This window comes from Dendrobates tinctorius, unplaced genomic scaffold (genome assembly GCF_039654945.1).
Source record: "Dendrobates tinctorius isolate UK_male_01 unplaced genomic scaffold, ASM3965494v1 ptg000158l, whole genome shotgun sequence".
In the NCBI taxonomy this organism is placed as follows: Eukaryota; Metazoa; Chordata; class Amphibia; order Anura; family Dendrobatidae; genus Dendrobates; species Dendrobates tinctorius.
The window spans coordinates 17,680,953-17,699,701 of NW_027361825.1; the positions used below are offsets into that span (position 1 = coordinate 17,680,953).

Sequence of the window (18,749 nt, forward strand, 5' to 3'; positions counted from 1 at the left end):
TATTGCAATTTTTCAGACGTTAATCTGAACTCTGCCTAAGAATATTAACTCTTACGGGGGACAGGGGCTTCAGTGCATGGTCCACGTGTCGCCAGGTGTGCAGGGTAGCGGCCTCCCCTCCTTCCATGTGTGTGAGATACACAGAGTCCTGTTCCAGGAGCAGGCGGATTCCAGGAACACGTTGCCGCTCGCTCACGCCCTCTGTATATTTTTATCACTACACACACAGTTTAGTCATAATAATAATAATTACGCCACCACGACATGCCGAGCGCAGAGCCGAGCCGGCTCATTACTACGCAGGATTGTCAGCAGTTCAGATGTGTCCTCTGCTCCATGTCTGATGGTAAGTGCATTTTATAGCTGCTCGTCCGCAGATCTCACAGGCGCGGGGATGGTGACCTATAGGTGTAGGGGGCCATATACAGATGTTGCAGAGTTGTGTTTGTCAGTGGACAGAGTGGGGATTGTTACTTGGCTATGGGGCCCGGGAGGTAAAAATGGTGCAAATGCATCCACCTCAATTGTCCAAGATACAGCACGACTTTCCCAAATTGAGGAGATACAATAGGATACAACGGTGGAGCTGGAAACCATCATCTCCATCCTCCACCATTCAGTCTAGGTAGAGACAGATGACCCCAGGAGGATCTTGATATAATGTGACACGCAGAAGGACCAGCGCTGCAGAAAGCGGGACACACAGGTAAGTGGTGTGTGGGGACATCATACTGTATGTGGGGTGGTCTGGGGGGCATCATACTGTGTGTTGTGTTATCTGGAGGGACATCATACAGTGTGTGGGCATGTCTGGGGGGCATCATACTGTATGTGGGGTGGTCTAGGGAGACATCATACTGTGTGGGCATGTCTGGAGGGCATCATACTGTATGTGGGGTGGTCTGGGGAGACATCATACTGTGTGTGGGTATCATACTGTATGTGGGATGGTCTGGAGAGACAGTGTGTGTTGACATGTCTGGGGGCATCATACTGTATGTGGAGTGGTCTGAGCAGACATACTGTGTGTGGGCATGTCTGGGGGGCATCATACTGTATGTGGAGTGGTCTGGGCAGACATACTGTGTGTGGGCATGTCTGGGGGCATTATACTGTATGTGGAGTGGTCTGGGGAACATCATACTGTGTGTGTGTTAGGGAGGATCTGTGGGGACATCATACTGTGTTTTGGCTTGTCTGTGGGAGCATCATACTGTGTGTGTGGGTCTCTGGAGGCATTACAGTGTGTGTGTGTGTGTGTGTGTGTGTGTGTGTGTGTGTGTGTGTGTGTGTGGTGTATGTGGAAGCATCATACTGTGTGTTGGGTGATCTGTGAGGGCATAGAATCTTAGAATCAAAGAGTGTTAGAGTTGGAAGGGTTGAGGTCCAACTTCCTGCTCAATGCAAGATTCACTAAACCATCCCAGACAGATGTCTGTCCAACCACTGTTTGAAGACTTCCATTGAAGATGACCTCTCATGGCAGCCTGTTCCACTCATTGATCACCCTCACGGTCAAAAAGTTTTTTCTAATATCTAATCTGCGTCTCCTCCCATTCAGTTTCATCCCATTACTTCTAGTCTTTCCTTGTGCAAATGAGAATAAAGATGATCCTTCTACAATGTGACAGACCTTGAGATAGTTGTAGACGGCAATTAAAGGGAATCTGTCACTTTTTTGGCCTATGAGCTGCTGGCATCGACATCAGGGGCTTATCTACAGCATTCTGTAATGCTGTAGATAAGCCCCCGATGTAACCTGAAAGATAAGAAAAACGAGTTAGATTATACTCACGTGGGGGGGCGGTCCGATGGGTGTCGAGGTCCGGTCCCTCCCATCTTCATACGATGCCGTCCTCTTCCTGTTGTGGCTCCAGCGCAGGCGCACTGCTCTGCCCTGTTGAGGGCAGAGCAGAATACTGCAGTGCGCAGGCGCCGGACCTCTCTGACCTCTCCTGGCGCCTGGGCACTGCAGGACTGTGCTCTGCCCTCAACAGGGCAGAGCAGTGCGCCTGCGCCATGACAGGAAGGGAAGAAGAGGATGGCATTGTATGAAGATGGGAGGTGCCGGAGCGGACCGCCCCCTCGGGTGAGTATAATCTCTTTTTCTTAGCTTTCACGTTACATCGGGGGCTTGTCTACAGCATTACAGAATGCTGTAGATAAGCCCCTGATGTCAATGCCGGCAGCCCATAGGCCAAAAAAAGGGTGACAGATTCCCTTTAATTCTCCTCTTAGCCTTCTTTTTTGCAAGCTAAACATTCACAGATTCTTTAACTGTTCCTCGTAGGACATACTTTGCAGTCTGCTCACCATCATGGTAGTGTAACTGGGGTCAGGGTGGTAGTCGTACCGATGGTCTGCTGCTGGTTTATCACACCCCGACGCTCCACTACAAAATTAAAAGTGTCCATTTTGCTGTGTGCTGTGTTTGCAAGGCGTCTCACCCACCTGTGGGCCAGGGCTCTCCTCAATCCGCAGAGTTCCCACTTCTTTTAGCAACACACACATTTCCAGAGTCCAAGTCCATATCTAATAAAATTTTACTCAATTCGTGCATCTTCATAACAGATTTAATCCAACAATCTTCAAAAGACATAAGAACTTCCCCTGAGTTCTCCCTGATCTTTCTGGTCAGCATGACCTCTGGCAACATGGTATCCAGTCCCTCAGTTCCCTGGGTAATCAAGCTAGCGGATTCTAGGTGCTCCCCGTCCACTTTCCCCATCTTGGCCGCAAATTCAGGATGCCATTGCAAATCCTATTTAGACCGTAAGTCCCGGACGTCTCAGAAGTTACCTCACAGTCTAGCCACTGATCCTTTCAGGCTGCCTAGATCCACTTGTGCCCCGCAGTCTTTCATTCTTCAGAACTCTCCGGTCCAGTTCTTCTGGTCTCTTTCTCTCTCTCTCAATAATTCTTAACAACTACCTTAGGCTGGTTTCACACTAGCATTCGGCAGAGCTGCGGAGGGCTGCTTAGTTCCTCCGTTAAGCCCCGCCTACTTCCGCACCTCTTCCTTTAGCTCCGCCTACATCCGCATGTGTCCTTCGTACCCTATCTTTAACATTGGGTACGCAGGTCATGCGAATGCATGCGGATGCCTGCACATGCGCCGTTTTGACGCTGCGCTGACAGCAACAAAATGCAACATGTTGCGTTCGGCGCAGCGTGAAAACGACGCATACGCAGGCATCCGCATGGCCTGCGTACCCAATGTTAAAGATGGGGTAAGCAGGACGCATGCCAACGTAGGCAGAGCTTAAGGAAGAGGTGCGGCAGTGGGCGGGGCTTAACAGAGGAACTATGCAGCCTTCTGCAGCTCTGCCGAACACTAGTGAGAAAATACCCTAAGGGAGAACTTCTCCTTACCCTTTCCTAGCTCCTCCCACCAGCTAGCTTCCTATTGGGTTAACCATTTAACTGTTACTACTCTGGCCTGGCTAAAACCAGTTCTTACCTTAATCTTACATCTACATCTAACTCTATCGTGCCCCCCTTAAGGCTAACCCAAAACTACACTATAATAACCCTTACCATTGCTGACCTACCACTGCCTGTCCCTATTCCTGTCCCTAACACACATAGATATACATCAATTTACATCAGGACAGTGTCAGCCATTATCATGTAATACACTACACTCAATAAACGCACACCATGTACCCAGATTCATTAAGCATGCACGCACGCACAGGAATGCAGGGCCCAAACCAGCCACCTGCACACACCCTACAGTAGCTCTTCTCTGAACTTGCTCCAGTTTTTCAATGTCTTTTTTAAAATGTGTCCAGAACTGGACACAGTATTCAAGATGAGGTCTGACCAAGGAGGAGTAGAGGGGGATAATTACTTCATGTGATCTAGACCAGGGTTCCCTAACTCCAGTCCTCAAGGCCCACCAACAGATCATGTTTTCAGGATTTCCTTAGTATTGCTCAGGTGATATTTGCTTCACCTGTGCAATACAAAGGAAATCCTGAAAACATGATCTGTTGGTGGGCCTTGAGGACTGGAGTTGGGGAACCCTGATCTAGACTCTATGCTTCTCTTAATACATCCTAGAACGGCTATTTGCCTTTTTTGCTGCTGCATCACACTGTTGACTCATTTGCAATCTGTGATCTATTAGTACACCCAAGTCTTTTTCACACATGCTGTTGCTCAGTTCTGTTCCTTCCATTCTATAGATGAACTTGTGGTGTGTTGGGGTCTGTGAAAGCATCATGGTGTGTGTGTGTGTGTGTGTGTGTGTGTGTGTGTGTGTGGAGGTCTAGAAGGAATCATACTCTACTAGCCAAATAGAGATGAGCGAACTGAGACGTATTCATTACAACATACTGTGTTTGTGTGTGGGGTGTCTGTCTATGGGAGCATCATACTGTGTGTGGGGGGTAACATACTGTGTGTGGTGTGTTCTGCGAGGGCATCATACTGTGTGTGGATGGGTCTGTGGGAGCATCATACTGTGTGTGGGTCTGTCGGGGCATCATACTGTGTGTATGGGGGGAGTCTGTGGATGTATCATACTGTGTGTGTTAGGTCTGTGGGGGCATCGTACTGTGTGTGGTGTGGTCTGTCGGGGCATCATACTGTGTGTGGGGAGCTGTGAGGACATCACACCATATGTGGGTGGTATGTGAAGGCATCATAGTGTGAATGTGGGGGGTCTGTGAGGGCATCATATTCTACAGACCTAAGAGAGATGAACCAGTCAAGACTTAATCAATTCATTTCAACATTTCTGTAAAATTCAGATTTGCCAGAATGCAAATTTTTCAGTATTCGATTTGCAACAATTCCCGGAAAAGGATTGTAAAATAAAAAAAATAATTGTACGTACCTGTCCTAGACCCGTCCCTCACCTGTCCTGCCACCACAGCTTCTCGACCCGGTACTCGTCTCTTCCGATTGGTTTTTAGTCCTAGGCCTTAGCACATTGATGCGACCAAGTGAGGCCAATTCAGCATCAGAAAATCTGGACCGAGGACCAAGCCAAAGAGTGAAGTTGACACAGACCCAAAGTGAAGAGGACAAGGAAGGGGAACTGTGGTGGCAGGACAGGTGAGAAAAAGTTGAAAAAAATTTTAACCCCCTTACCGGTCCACTGATTTTTTATGCAGGGGTCTAGCAATACCTCAGACAATACTAAACATGTTTTTGGACAGATATGATTCAGGTCAAATTTTTCCAAATCAGATCTACTGGATGATGACAAATTTTGCAAGAATGGCTCATCTGTGGTGCCTTATTTTCTGGTAAGACGTGCCAAATCCCCAAAAGAGTAGCCGTGGATCATTAAAGGTGCCATTATGGTAAAAGGAATTGGCATGCGTCATATTGTACATGCACGCCTGATGTCGCCACCATGTGAACCCCCAAATGGCATCATGACAAAGGGTCATAAGGTGAGACCTAGTTATCCAGTTCTTCTTGACAAGAAGGGGTAAGTGTCGGAACTGGAGTTTTGGGGGATGCAGAATTATTACTTATTAAGTTATACCAGCTTATACCAGTTCTTTTCTAAATATGTTTTTTATTAGTTGGAAAATTCCTTTATTTTCATGCTAATCTTCGAATGTTAATTCTGCACTGAAAATTTGCTACTTTTTTTTTCCCCTTAGTCACATTTTAAAAGTTTGTTGGGTTGACACGCGGGGAGGGAAACTATTGGTCTAACGGATTTATTAAAATGTACAAATTGGCACAAATGATAGCACTATAATTTATGTCTGCTCATAGCACTAGAAAAATTTGGGCAGAATTGCCCCAGATCTGCCAAAGTGTGTGCCATTAATAAAACACACTTCATCTGCGAATTTAATCACATCTAAAAAAAAAAAAAATTAATGCAGAAAAATTTTGAAGCATTTTTCATGGTTTTTTTTTTATAAGGGCTTCGGTGGCATCTCTAGATTTTGGTACCTTTATAAACTGCACTTTTTGTTGTATTTTTCAATAGAGAAAATGGGAGAAAAAATGCTACACCCGGAGCATGCAGCATGAAAAATAAGTCTGACTAAAAAAAAAAATAGCAAAAATTGCCACCCACTAAATAGAATGCTTCACTTTTATAGTGTGTTTCATATCACACTATGGATCCATCACCAGATTTCTCAACACATTATTAGATCGATCTTTTAGACCTGATGAGGCTGGAGTGCTTACTTTAAATATCCACATCAGAATGACTTTAAATGTTTTTGAAGGTTTAGACTGAATTTCTGACCACCTAACATGACGGGGGGGGAACAGAGGGGGCATTCGCCATGGGCCCCACACTCATTCACGTCACTTGGCAAGTGGTAAGGTTTTAAATACTAGAGTTAGGACTGTCCCACAAGGGTTGCCTTGACGTGGCGGGATGGCTTGTACATTATTTTGATCAAAATTATGTTTACTAAATACCCTTATTATTACCTTTATGCATTATTTGCAGTTTTTTTTTTTTTTTTTTTAGGATATTTGTGTTTTTTGTTTTCTCTGTGTAATGGTCATGTGTTAATATGCACTTACATTGTGCATACACATTAACTTACTTTCTCAGTTCAGACTTCAGTTTTATATAGAGTCTGTCTATGGTGATGAAATAAGCAATATAGAATTTGCCTGGGGGGTGCATCATACTATAGAGTCTTCCTATGGGGGGTACATTATGCAATATAGAGTCTGCCTATGGGGGTGCATTATCTAATATATAAAGCTCAAGTGTGTGTATGTATGTATGCGTGTATGTTCGGGATTGGCATCCGCAAGAGAGGATAAGAATTTCCTTGACCTGTTAAGTTTTGCCTGAGAGATTCCCAACAAATATCAGGATAGTTGAAATCTCCCATGACAACTATGTCATATTTTTTGGAGAACTTGGCCATTTGATGCATAAAGAGTTCATCCATATCTTCAGCTTGCACAGGCGGCCTGTAGTAAATGCCTACAATGGTGTCCTTTCCATTGTTCTGTCCTTGTATTCTTACCCAGTTTCCACAGAACTCCCAGTCTCTGAAGCTTCTATTTCTGTGCAGATATACGCGTTTCTAACATACAATGCGACACCTCCTCCTCGTTTATCAAGTCTGTTTTTAGCAAATAAGTTGTATCATTCTAGCCTTGTATTCCAATCATGTGTATTGTCCCACCAAATTCCATTGATTCCAATGACATCATATTTCTTTTCCTGCGTTAGTAGTTCCAATTCTCCTTGTTTGTTGCCCATGCTAAGTGGCTCAGGTAGTGCAGCTCATCCAGGATGGCACATCAATGCGAGCTGTGGCAAGGTTTGTGGTGTCTGTCAGTGTAGTGTCCAGAGACTGGAGGTGCTACCAGGAGACAGGCCAGTACTCCAGGAGACATGGAGGGGGCCGTAGGAGGGCAACAACCCAGTAGCAGGACAGCTACCTCTGCCTTTGTGCAAGGAGGAACAGGAGGAGCACTGCCAGAACCCTGCAAAATGACCTCCAGCAGGCCACAAATGTGCATGTGTCTGCACAAATGGATAGGAACCGACTCCATGAGGATGGTCTAAGGGCCCAACGTCCACAGATGGGGGTTGTGCTCACAGCCCAACACCATGCAGGACACTTGGCATTTGCAACAGAACACCAGGATAAGCAAATTCGTCACTGGTGCCCTGTGCTCTTCACAGATGAAAGCAGGTTCATACTGAGCACATGTGACAGAGTCTGGAGACACCGTGGAGAGCGATCTGCTGCCTACAACATCCTTCAGCATGACCGGTTTGGCAGTGGGTCAGTAATGGTGTGGGGTGGCATTTCTTTGGAGGGCCGCACGGGAAGTAAAGGGGGGAGTAAAGGAGGAGATCTTGTGAGGATCGGAGGTTGCGTGTAGGTAAGTACCAGGAGACAAGGTCACAGATCTATGGAGGTCACAGGTTGTGGATGACTTTGTATGCCATGGTTAGTGTTTTGAACTGGAGTCTTTGGGTAATGGGGAGCCAGTGCAGGGATTGACAGAGGGGAGAGGCCGGGGAACAGCAGGGGGACAAGTGGATTAGTCGAGCAGCAGAGTTTAGAATAGATTGGAGGGGTGCAAGAGTGTTAGAAGGGAGGCCACAGAGCAGGAGGTTACATTAGTCAAGGCGGGAGATGATGAGGGCATGGACTAGGGTTTTTGCAGATCCTTGGTTGAGGAATGTACGGATCCATGAAATGTTTTTGAGTTCAAGTCGGCAGGAAGTGTAAAGGGTTTGGATATGTGGTTTGAAAGAGTAATCAGTGTCACGTATTATCCCGAGGCAGTGAGCTTGTGAGACTGGGGACAGTGGGCAGCACTTTACTTTCATGGATAGGTCCGTTGGGGGGGGTGAGTGAAGTGGGGGAAAGATGATGAATTCTGTTTTATCCATATTAAGCTTTAGAAATTAGCGAAGAAGGATGAAATAGCAGACAGACATTGTGGGATTCTGGTTAGTAGGGAGGTGATATCTGGTCCAGAGATTTAGATCTGTGCGTCATCAGCATCGAGGTGATACTGAAAGACTTTATTATACAATATAGAGTCTGCCTCTGGGGGTGCATTATATAATATAGAGTCTGCCTATGGGAAGTGCATTACGTATACCATAAAGAGTCTGTCTATGGGGATTCATTATACTATATAGAGTCTGCCTATGAAGAATGCATTATACTATCTATGAGGAATGCATTATACTACAGTATATACTGTATAGTCTGCCTATGGGGGGTGCATTATACCATGTGGGGGCCTATGTGGAGTGCATTATACTATATTGAGGACTATCTGGTGAATTATACTATATGGAGGCTATCTAAGGGTCCATCATACAGTGTGGAGATTATAGTGAGGGGCCATCATACAGTGTTGGAGCTATCAAACAGTGTGGGGGCTACCAAGGGGTCAGTATACCATGTGGGTGGTAATATACTGTGAGGGGGCATCATACTGTGTATAGGGGAGCTGTACAGGTGGGAGCCTCGGGACACTATTAAATGTAAAGTGGACACTTATTGCTATAGAACTCATTTTACTGTGACTGTCAGAGGGGCACACAGGGCATTAGTACTTTCTAGGGAGCAAAATGTGGGTACTGTTTTTGAGGGCTCTTGTAGACAGCCTTACTATATTCTAGGTTTGTTTTACCATTTACAGGGCACACAGAACCACACAGCAAGTGCAGTAATAGGCACACATACAGCAGCAGCGGCTCAGCGTTGGGGTATCAGCAGGATAAGGAATTTGTGCAGTTTGGAAATGCTCCCAGTCTGGATAGCGCTGAAAATATGAGACGTTAAATATGGCTGTTGTAATCTCTGCAGACGAGTCCTGGCTGCAGAAGTTGCCATGTCAATCTGGGCCAAGTGGGAAAAGTGATTGATTCCATCAGAAAAAAAAGTCAGCTGTAAGTCACCATCTATAACTGTGCTTTAATTCCTCCCTCCTGTTGCTGAATCTCCACCAACTTAGCCAGATTAACAGTCCCTTAGGCCTGTTTGACACATCAGTTTTTTTTCCTCAGTTAAAATCCGCTAAAATGGCAGACAACGGATCCGTACTTGCACTGACCACAACGTTTGGCACCGGACTGTTGCTTTAACGGATACGGCGCGAAGGAAGAATTTTAAAGGAACCGCCGCCCGGGGGGTAGATAGATAGAGAGACAGACAGAGAAAGAGAAATTTCCGACACAGGCATTTCTCCCGGGCATGCGCAATAGAAAATGCGGATCCGGCTGGGGGGAAAAAAACTTGGCGGATCCGTAAAAAACGGATCGACTGGATGACCATCCGTCAAGATCCGCCGTTAATACGAGTCAATGGGGAAAAAAATGGATCCACCAAGAAAAATGGCGGATCCGTTTTTTTTGCAAAATGGCGGATTTTGACTGATGGGGAAAAAACGGATGTGTGAAACAAACAGGCCTTAGTGTGACTCCCTCTCACAATGCTCAGCACAGGCTGCAAGATGTCAGTGAGACTGTGTGGGCATTTGGACCCATGAGCTCTCTGTGTATCTGGACTCAAAGTGTGCATCTCAGTATCAGTAATTTCTAGCCATTCTGACAAGGATTTTCACACTAGGTACACCAGAATCATCAGGTCTGCAGGATTGATTAATAAGAAATGCATTGTGCTTTATGAAATCTAGAGACAGATCTGCATTGAAGAGTTTTTCTACATTTGTCCAACTTGCCTGGTTCTGCTGCTCGGCCCATAAAGGGCATATACCTATCTTATACTGTGATAACGTACCACTAGGGTATGCGATCGGTGAGGTACAAACCTCTGGGACACTTACGGGTTCTGGTAGTGTATCTAATATACAATCTGCCTTCTTGCAGGTCATACTTAGGATGAAGATTTGGCTGGGAAATAACGTTGACTGGTAACAGAAAGCGTCGTGCCAAAATGTCTCCACCAGCCGCAATCCAAGCTGGAGAGAGGGACGGAGAAGACGATGGCTTCTACACCTGCATCGAGATCCATTTCAGGTGTCCCACCATACCCGATCTCCTGGCCGCCACTAGTCTGCCCTACTACTGGGGTGCTCTGAACAAGAATCAGGCAGATACTTTATTACTGGGCCGCCCCGACGGGACATTTCTCCTCCGTAACTCCTCCCAGGATGGCTGTGCATTTGCTGTCAGTTTCCGCCGCCGAGGACGTACACGTCATGCCCGTGTCCAGCACAGGGGTCAACATTTCAGCTTCCACTGGGGCAGTTTTCATTCTCCCTCTATCCGCCACCTATTGGAGCATTATAACGACCCCAGATCCTGCACATTTTTCGAGCCACTTTTGTCCATGCCTTTAAATCGCACCAACCCCATAAGTCTTCAAGACCTTTGCCGTGCGTCCATCAACGCTCTCATCCCTCACGAGAGAATCGGGCGACTTCCCATACCAAGGGCTATGAAGGATTACCTGTTTGAGTACCACTACACGGAGACATTTCCAGCCACAGAAGAACGCTTGTGACGTCGATGTAGAGTCACTGAATGGGGATTATACGAGGTGCAAGAACCTTAGTGGCAGCTGCATCCTATGGTCAATGCAAAAAAACAGAACAGCATGGTTAGATCTCCATCTATACTGGGTGCTGTCCTAAGGCCCGACTCACACGTCCAAATTTCACCATCTGAAAATGGACTGCAATTAATGGACCAGCTGGAGGGCTTCTGAGCCAAACTCAATGGCCTCATGTAAGGACAGAGTCAGATAGCTGTAGAAATCGGAGCAATATCAGAATGCAATGATCAGACTGGCCGGCAGCTCTCCCGACCAGAGTGTGACAGCTGCATAGAAATACATGAAGCTGTCACGTTTGGGTAGAGAGCCACTGGCCAGTCCAATCTCTCTCCGATTTATACGGCGGTCTGATTTTACCAAAAACTGCAGATTTTGGATCAAGAGATCAAGATCTTGGAGATCAAGGATGGAACCAACCTAAAGCAGGGATCTGCAGTCCATGGCTTTCCAGCTGTTAACACTACAACTCCCAGCATACTTTGACAACCATAGGGTATCAGATCCTGAAGACCATTCCGTTTCCCCACCAGAACTTAAGCTCTCATTACTTTGAAGTTCCGCCCCCCCCCCCCATTACGGCCTTAATATCGGTGAATCTTGTTCTATGTGAATCTTTACGGGCGTTCAGCCTCTTATTTGTTGGAGGGATGTTCCTGTTTTATGTAACTGAATCTCTTCAGTTTTTTTTCATGGTATTTATACTGTGCTACCGGTCAGTGAATGGAAACATTCCTATTTGAAAAAAAGAAACCCACCCCTGAATTGGTTACAGGTGGCGGGTTTGACACAGTGTATTCTCTCCTGTGTCTCCATTGGCTAGGATCAGTTTCTGTCCACTGACAGAAGGCACAAACTGTAGAAATGGTTAAAAAAAATTAGTATATGCACAAAACAATAAAAAAATGGAATGTATGTGAAATATGTAATGAAGGATTGACAGACTGTCAAGACTCCGGCGGTGTCACCACGCTGAGCTCTAGTAAACACGGGTGATAATGACATGATTCTAATAAATCCTTTGTTACTGAGCAATGTTGTTCCTCCGGTTCTGTCACTTATGAAAGCAACGTGAGCCATGACAATCCTGGTCATTAGGCAGATGTGATTTGATTGTTCCTGGTCTTATATAACAGGGGAGGATCTGGCGGCTCCCCAATCACCTGTGTTCTCCCCGTACACAGGGCGCACTCTAGCACACGTGTGTCGGAGCATGGCCGGCACATGATGTCACGGCGTTGGCTTGCCGCCTGTGTGTTGCACCCGTTATGTAACATCCGTCCACATTATTACAACTTGTTCTCGTCGGATACACAGATACCTGAGTAAACAGAAGAAAAAACTCACAGGCTGGTCCACGTCAGTACATAATTTATTTTTTTTAACTGTGGGACTTTGCGGGGATTTCTTGCTAAGAGATTAGCTTCACACAGGCGTTTTCTAAACGTCACAGTACTCACAGGTAACTTGAGACCGTCTGATCTGCCTGGAGGTGATTATTGGCTGAGCCTTTGTCATTCTGGCTATTCTTCCATCCATTCAAATGATAGTGTTTCCTTTTATTACACGGCTCTCTTGTTTGGCTTTCCATTTTAAAGCATTGGAGATCATTTTAGCTGAACAGCCAATTGTTGTCTGCACTCCTTTATACTTTGATTAAAAAATTGATTGGAGAGGATACAAAGTATGCTGTTCTTCTGAACAATGTCTCAAACTACCCATATTTCTCAGGCTTTCAAGGACAAATGTGTGTACAACATGTCCTGGCTTCACCCTTAACCCCCGGAGCTTTTTTCGGTTTTGTGTTTTTGTTTTTCACTCCCCTTCTCAGAGCCATAACTTTTTTATTTTGCCGTCAATATGGCCATGTGAGAGCTCATTTTTTGCGGGACGAGTTGTACTTTTGAAAGACACCATTGCTTTTACCATGTCGTGTACTCGAAAACAGGAAAAAAATTCCAAGTGCGTGAAATTGCAAAAAAAAGTGAAATCCCACATTTTTTTTTGCTTGCCTTTTTTGCTAGGTTCACTAAATGCTAAAACTGACCTACCATTATGAGTTCATAGACACCAAACATGTCTAGGTACTCTTATGTAAGTGGTGAGAAAAAAGAAAAAACAATTTTCTGATATGGGTTACCTTGACGTTTGGTAGAGCAGCTTATTATACATTTTTTGCAAAAAAAAAAAAAACGTAGCAACCAAATACCGTTTTAATCTTTTTACTAGCACTTGCTGTTTACTGTTACTTCTTTACAACAGAGTATTTTTAGACGCTTGTTTAACTGTGCTTTCTATGTTGCAATTTAACGAGACCTGTAGCGTCTCCATTTTTCGGGATCTCGGGTCGGGTGAGGGCTTATTTTTTGTGTGCAGGGCCGACGTTTTTAACGATACCACTTTTGTGCAGATACGTTCTTTTGATCGCCCGTTATTACATTTTAATGCAATGTCACGGCGACAAAAAAGACACAAATTTGGCGTTTTGATTTTTTTTTTCTCGCTTCGCCGTTCAGCGATCAGGTTAATCCTTTTTTATATTGATAGATCGGGCGATTCTGAACGCGACGATACCAAATATGTGTAGGTTAGATTTTTTTATTGATTTGTTTGAGGTGAAAAGGCGGTGATTTAAACTTATGGTTTTTTTATTTTTTTAATTTTTAAACACTTTTTCTTTACTTTTGGCATGCTTCAATAGCCTCCATAGGAGGCTAGAAGCATGCTATACTTGATCGGCTCTGCTACATTTAGGCGATGCTCAGATCGCCTATATTTCGCAGAAATACAGCATTACTATGAGCGCCGACCACAGGGTGGAGCTCATAGCAATCTGCCGACAACAACCAAAGAGGTCTCTGAGACCTCTGGTTGTCATGGCAACTTGTCGCTGACCCCTGATCACGTGACGGGGTATGCGATGCGCTAATTTCCGGCCGGGCACCGGAAGTACTAGTTAAATGCCCGCTGTCTGCGTTTGACAGCAGGATTTAACTAGTTAATAGGCGCGGGCGGATTGCGATTCCGCCGGCGCCTATTGTGGGCACATGTCAGCTGTTTATAACCACCTGATTCACACCGGTTTCTTCACAGAATGATTGACCTCACTAATTGAGCGCCACACTGCCATTATTTTGATCACGTCGCCTTTCAATTAATTATTCTAATACACAGACTCAAAAACATGCAGATCATGAATGCTGAATTTGTTGGTTTTCTCTACTCTACTGCACCAACTGGTAAATTGTTTGACATGTGGTAATATAATTTATACCAAAAACACGGAGATTACTTACCGGTAAATGTGTTTTTCGTAACCCATGAGGTACCGCAAGAGAGGGGATCCACCATTCAAGGACAGAAAATCTTCAAGATAAAAGGGCGGCTCCGCTCTCTGCATCAGTTGGTTTACAGAGCACGAGAGGAAACTCCCAGGTTAGTGTACACACCTAAATCATCTCTCTAACTCTTTATTTATCCATAATCATAAACACCAAAGTAAAAGGGGATGTATGACAACATAAAAATCCACCGAAAAAAATATACTGCTCAAAAAAATAAAGGTCAAAAAAATAAAGGGAACACTAAGATACCACATTGTAGATATTACTGAATGAAATATCGCAGCTACAAATCTTTACTCATTACATAGTGGAATGTGTTCATAACAATAAAACATAATTATCAATATAAATCAAAATGAATATCCCATGGAGGTCTGGATTTGGAAGGATACTCAAAATCAAAGTGGAAAATCAAATACAGGCTGATCCAAATTCAGTGGAAATTCCTCAAGACAAGGAAATGATGCTCAGTAGTGTGTGTGGCCTCTACGTGCCTGTTTGACCTCCCTACGACATCTCCCTATGAGGGATCTCCTCCCACACGTGGACTAAAGCATCCGCCAACTCCTGGATAGTCTGTGGTGCAACGTGACGTTGGTGGATGGAGCGAGACATGATGTCCCAGATGTGTTCAATCGGATTCAGGTCTGGGGAACGGGTGTGCCAGTCCATAGCTTCAATGCCTTCATCTTGCAAGAACTGCTGACACACTCCAGCCACATGAGGTCTGGCATTGTCCTGCATTAGGAGGAACCCAGGGCCAGCATATGGTCTCAAGGCGTCTGAGGATCTCATCTCGGTACCTAATGGCAGTCAGGCTAACTCTGGTGAGCACATGGAGGGCTGGGTGGCCCTCCAAAGAAATGCCACCTCACATCATTACTGACCCACTGCCAAACCGGTCATGCTGAAAGATGTTGAAGGCAGCAGATCGCTTTCCACGGTGTCTCCAGACTCTGTTACGTCTGGCACATGTGCTCAGTGTGAACCTGCTTTCATCTGTGAAGAGCACAGGGTGCCAGTGGCGAATTTGCTAATCCTGTTGTTCTATGGCAAATGCCCAGCGTCCTGCACGGTGTTGGGCTGTGAGCACAACCCCCATCTGTAGACGTCGGGCACTCAGACCATGCTAATGGGAGTCAGTTTCTAACCGTTTGTGCAGACACATGCACATTTGTGGCCTGCTGGAGGTCATCTTGCAGGGCTCTGTCAGTGCTCCTCCTGTTCCTCCTTGCACAAAGGCTGAGGTAGCAGTCCTGCTGCTGGGTTGTTGCCCTCCTACGGCCCCCTCCATATCTCCTGGTAGCGCCTCCAGCCTCTGGACACTACGCTGACAGACACAGCAAACCTTCTTGCCACAGCTCGCATTGATGTGCCATCTTGGACGAGTTGCACTACCTGAACCACTTGTGTGGGTTGTAGAGTCTGTCTCATGCTACCACGAGTGTGAAAGCACAGCCAACATTCAAAAGTGACCAAAACATCAGCCAGAAAGCATTGGTACCGAGATGTGGTCTGTGGTCCCCACCTGCAGAACCACTCCTTTATTGAGGGTGTCTTGATAATTGGCAATAATTTCCATCTGTTGTCTATTCCATTTGCACAACAGCATGTGAAATTGATTGTCAGTCAGTGTTGCTTCCTAAGTAGGCAGTTTGATTTCACAGAAGATTGATTTACTTGGAGTTATATTCTGTTGCTTAAGTGTTCCCTTTATTTTTTTGAGCAGTGTAGATTACTTATCGGTAATTGTGTTTTATGGAGACCACGACAGCACCTCCTTGAAAGAGGGGATTCACCCATAGGGATAGGAAACCTACAGATAAAAATGGGCGGACCCCTTCGCCTCCTCAGTTGGATTACAGAGCACGAGAGTTATCGCAAAATAAATTTAGACAGACAATCTCCATAACAACTAATCAATATACATAAATATATACAACCACCACAAGGAGTGAATCACATACACCCATATATTTTTTTTATATATATATATATATATATATATATATATATATATATATATATATCTATCTATCTATCTATCTAAGGGAAGGAAGTGAGTGGGTGCTGTCGTGGACTCCATAAAACACAATTACCGATAAGTAATCTAGTTTTTTCTTCTCGCCGCTACAGCACCCACTTGAGACTCTCAGAGAACCATCACCTGGGAGGGACCACTGTATTGAGGACAGATTTTCCAAAAACCAAGTCAGAGGATGAGGACAAATCAAACCTATAGTGGTTGTAAAAGGTAGATGGTGAAGACCATGTTGCTGCCTTACATATCAGATCAATCGAGATGTCCGCTTTCTCAACCCAGGAGGATGCCATAGCCCATGCTGAATGGGCTCTTACTTCGTTTGGGGGATTTTCACCTTTCGCTGAGTAGACCAGATAGATTGCATCTCTGAGCCATCGCTCTTTGTGACTCCAAACTCCTTCCTGTGGCCCTGAAAGGACACAGAGCCCTACTCGGCTTCCAGGGACGAGTTTTTTCTATATAATGTTAGACAGTTCTCCTCACATCTAAAGTGTGGAATCTCCTTTTCTCAGGAGTAGAAGGGTTAGCAAAAAAGGAAGGAAGAAAAATCTCTTGACCTCTGTGAAATTTAGCAACTACTTTAGGGAGGTAGGAAGGGTCCAGTTTCTGCACTATCCAATCAGAAAAAACTAAAAGAAAAGAAGGATCTATAGATAGAGCCTGTATGTCACTAACTCTTCTAGCTGATGTTAATGTGACTAACAGAGCCGTCTTTAACAATATGTATTTTAAAGAAAGACTCTAAAGGGTCAAAAGGAGGACATGTCAGGGCATCAAGGGCCAAGTTCAGGTCCCAAGGAGGTAAACGAGCAATGTCTACAGGGTAACCACAGTCATACACTGTAATAAACTGTGAAACCCATCTATCACCAGCATTATTATACCGTATATACTCGAGTATAAGTCGAGTTTTTCAGCCCCCTTTTGGGGCTGAAAAAGACCCCCCCTCGACTTATATTTGGGTCACGGTGCCAACTTACCTGGTCCCAGTCGTCTCCGCGGTCCCCGGTGTTCGTCTGCGGTCCCCTGCAGCGTCCTGGCAGCGGGTGATGATAGGGCCGCGGCGGCGTTCAAAATCTCTGCGCGCCGCTCTCTCCCGTCCTCCGGCAGTGACGTGCAGGGGGCGCGATGACGTGGAAAGCACGCGCCCTCTGCCTGAGTCACTGAAGAGCCGGCGACGCTCAGGAGCAGCTGTCATCAACGTAGGTGAGTATATGGGTTTTTTTTTTTTTTTATTTTAATTCCAGCAGGGGCAGCGGCAGCAACATGATAGGATTACTGGTAATCCTATCACTTTGGGGGCAGCATTACGATATTTGGGCCACCATTCACTGTGCAGCATTTATGGGAGCATATGTTGTGCAGCGTTATTTGGGCCAGCATTCACTGTGCAGCATTTATGGGGGCATATGTTGTGCAGCGTTATTTGGGCCACCATTCACTGTGCAGCATTTATGGGGGCATATGTTGTGCAGCGTTATTTGGGCCAGCATTCACTGTGCAGCATTTTGGGGGCATACTGTATGTTGTGCAGCATTAAATTTACCAGTATCTTCGGCAATTCCCACCCTAGACTTATACTCGAGTCAATACGTTTTCCCAGGTTTTTGAGGCAAATTTAGGGGGGTCGACTTACACTCGGATCGACTTATACTCGAGTATATACGGTAACTATATAGGGCTCCCAAAGCGGATATCTGAACCTTTAATGTGCTACCCGAAAGGCCCAGCTCCCGACCTTCTGCAGAAATTCAAGGATTGCAGAAACTGGTACTTCATTAGAGAAGGGCCCGGTATGGAACTCAAGGAATTTTCTCCACACCCTACTGTATATCTTAGTTGTGGATTCCTTTCTACTTTGGAGAAGAGTTTTGGGTTGTCAGAAAAACCCTTAACTTCAATAGCTGCCTCTCAAGTTCCACGCCGTCAAGTGGAGACCCCTCACAGGAAGTTGACAGAATGGACCCTGAGAGAGCAGGCCTGGATCTGATGGGAGCATCCAGGGGTCAGATATGGACATGGCCCTGAGCCATGAAAACCAAGGTCTCTTGGGCCAGAAAGGAGCGATGAAGATCACCCTTGCTCCTTCCTCCCTGATGACTAATGGAAGCACAATCATTGGAGGAAACTCATAGGCCACACTGAACAGCCCAAGGGGACTGGAGGGAGTCGACCATCTCCGGCTGGTCCGCTCTGTGCAGGGAGGCAAATCTCTGTACTTGTCTGTTGGCTCTGGTAGAGAACAAGTCTATCTCAGGAAGCCCCCACTGATTTCATGAAGATTCGGTGACTGAGAACCCATTCTCCTTGATGTCAAGTATGTCATCTGAGGAAGTCCATTTTGAGATTGTCCACTCCCCT

General features: G+C 45.5%; 1 protein-coding gene across 2 annotated transcripts in view; it reads left to right on the plus strand.

The window, feature by feature from the left end:
• Positions 1-259: 259 nt before the first annotated feature.
• Positions 260-18,749, plus strand: part of GMFG (glia maturation factor gamma) — a 124,189-nt gene continuing 105,699 nt past the window's right edge. The window contains exons 1-2 of one of the 2 annotated variants that reach the window (XM_073549027.1): positions 260-346; positions 14,326-14,435. In XM_073549027.1, the coding sequence (XP_073405128.1) occupies positions 265-346; positions 14,326-14,435 (192 nt within the window). In that variant the 5' untranslated portion in view covers positions 260-264. The remainder of the gene's footprint in view (positions 347-14,325; positions 14,436-18,749) is intronic. The other variant, XM_073549030.1, reaches the window with a different exon arrangement.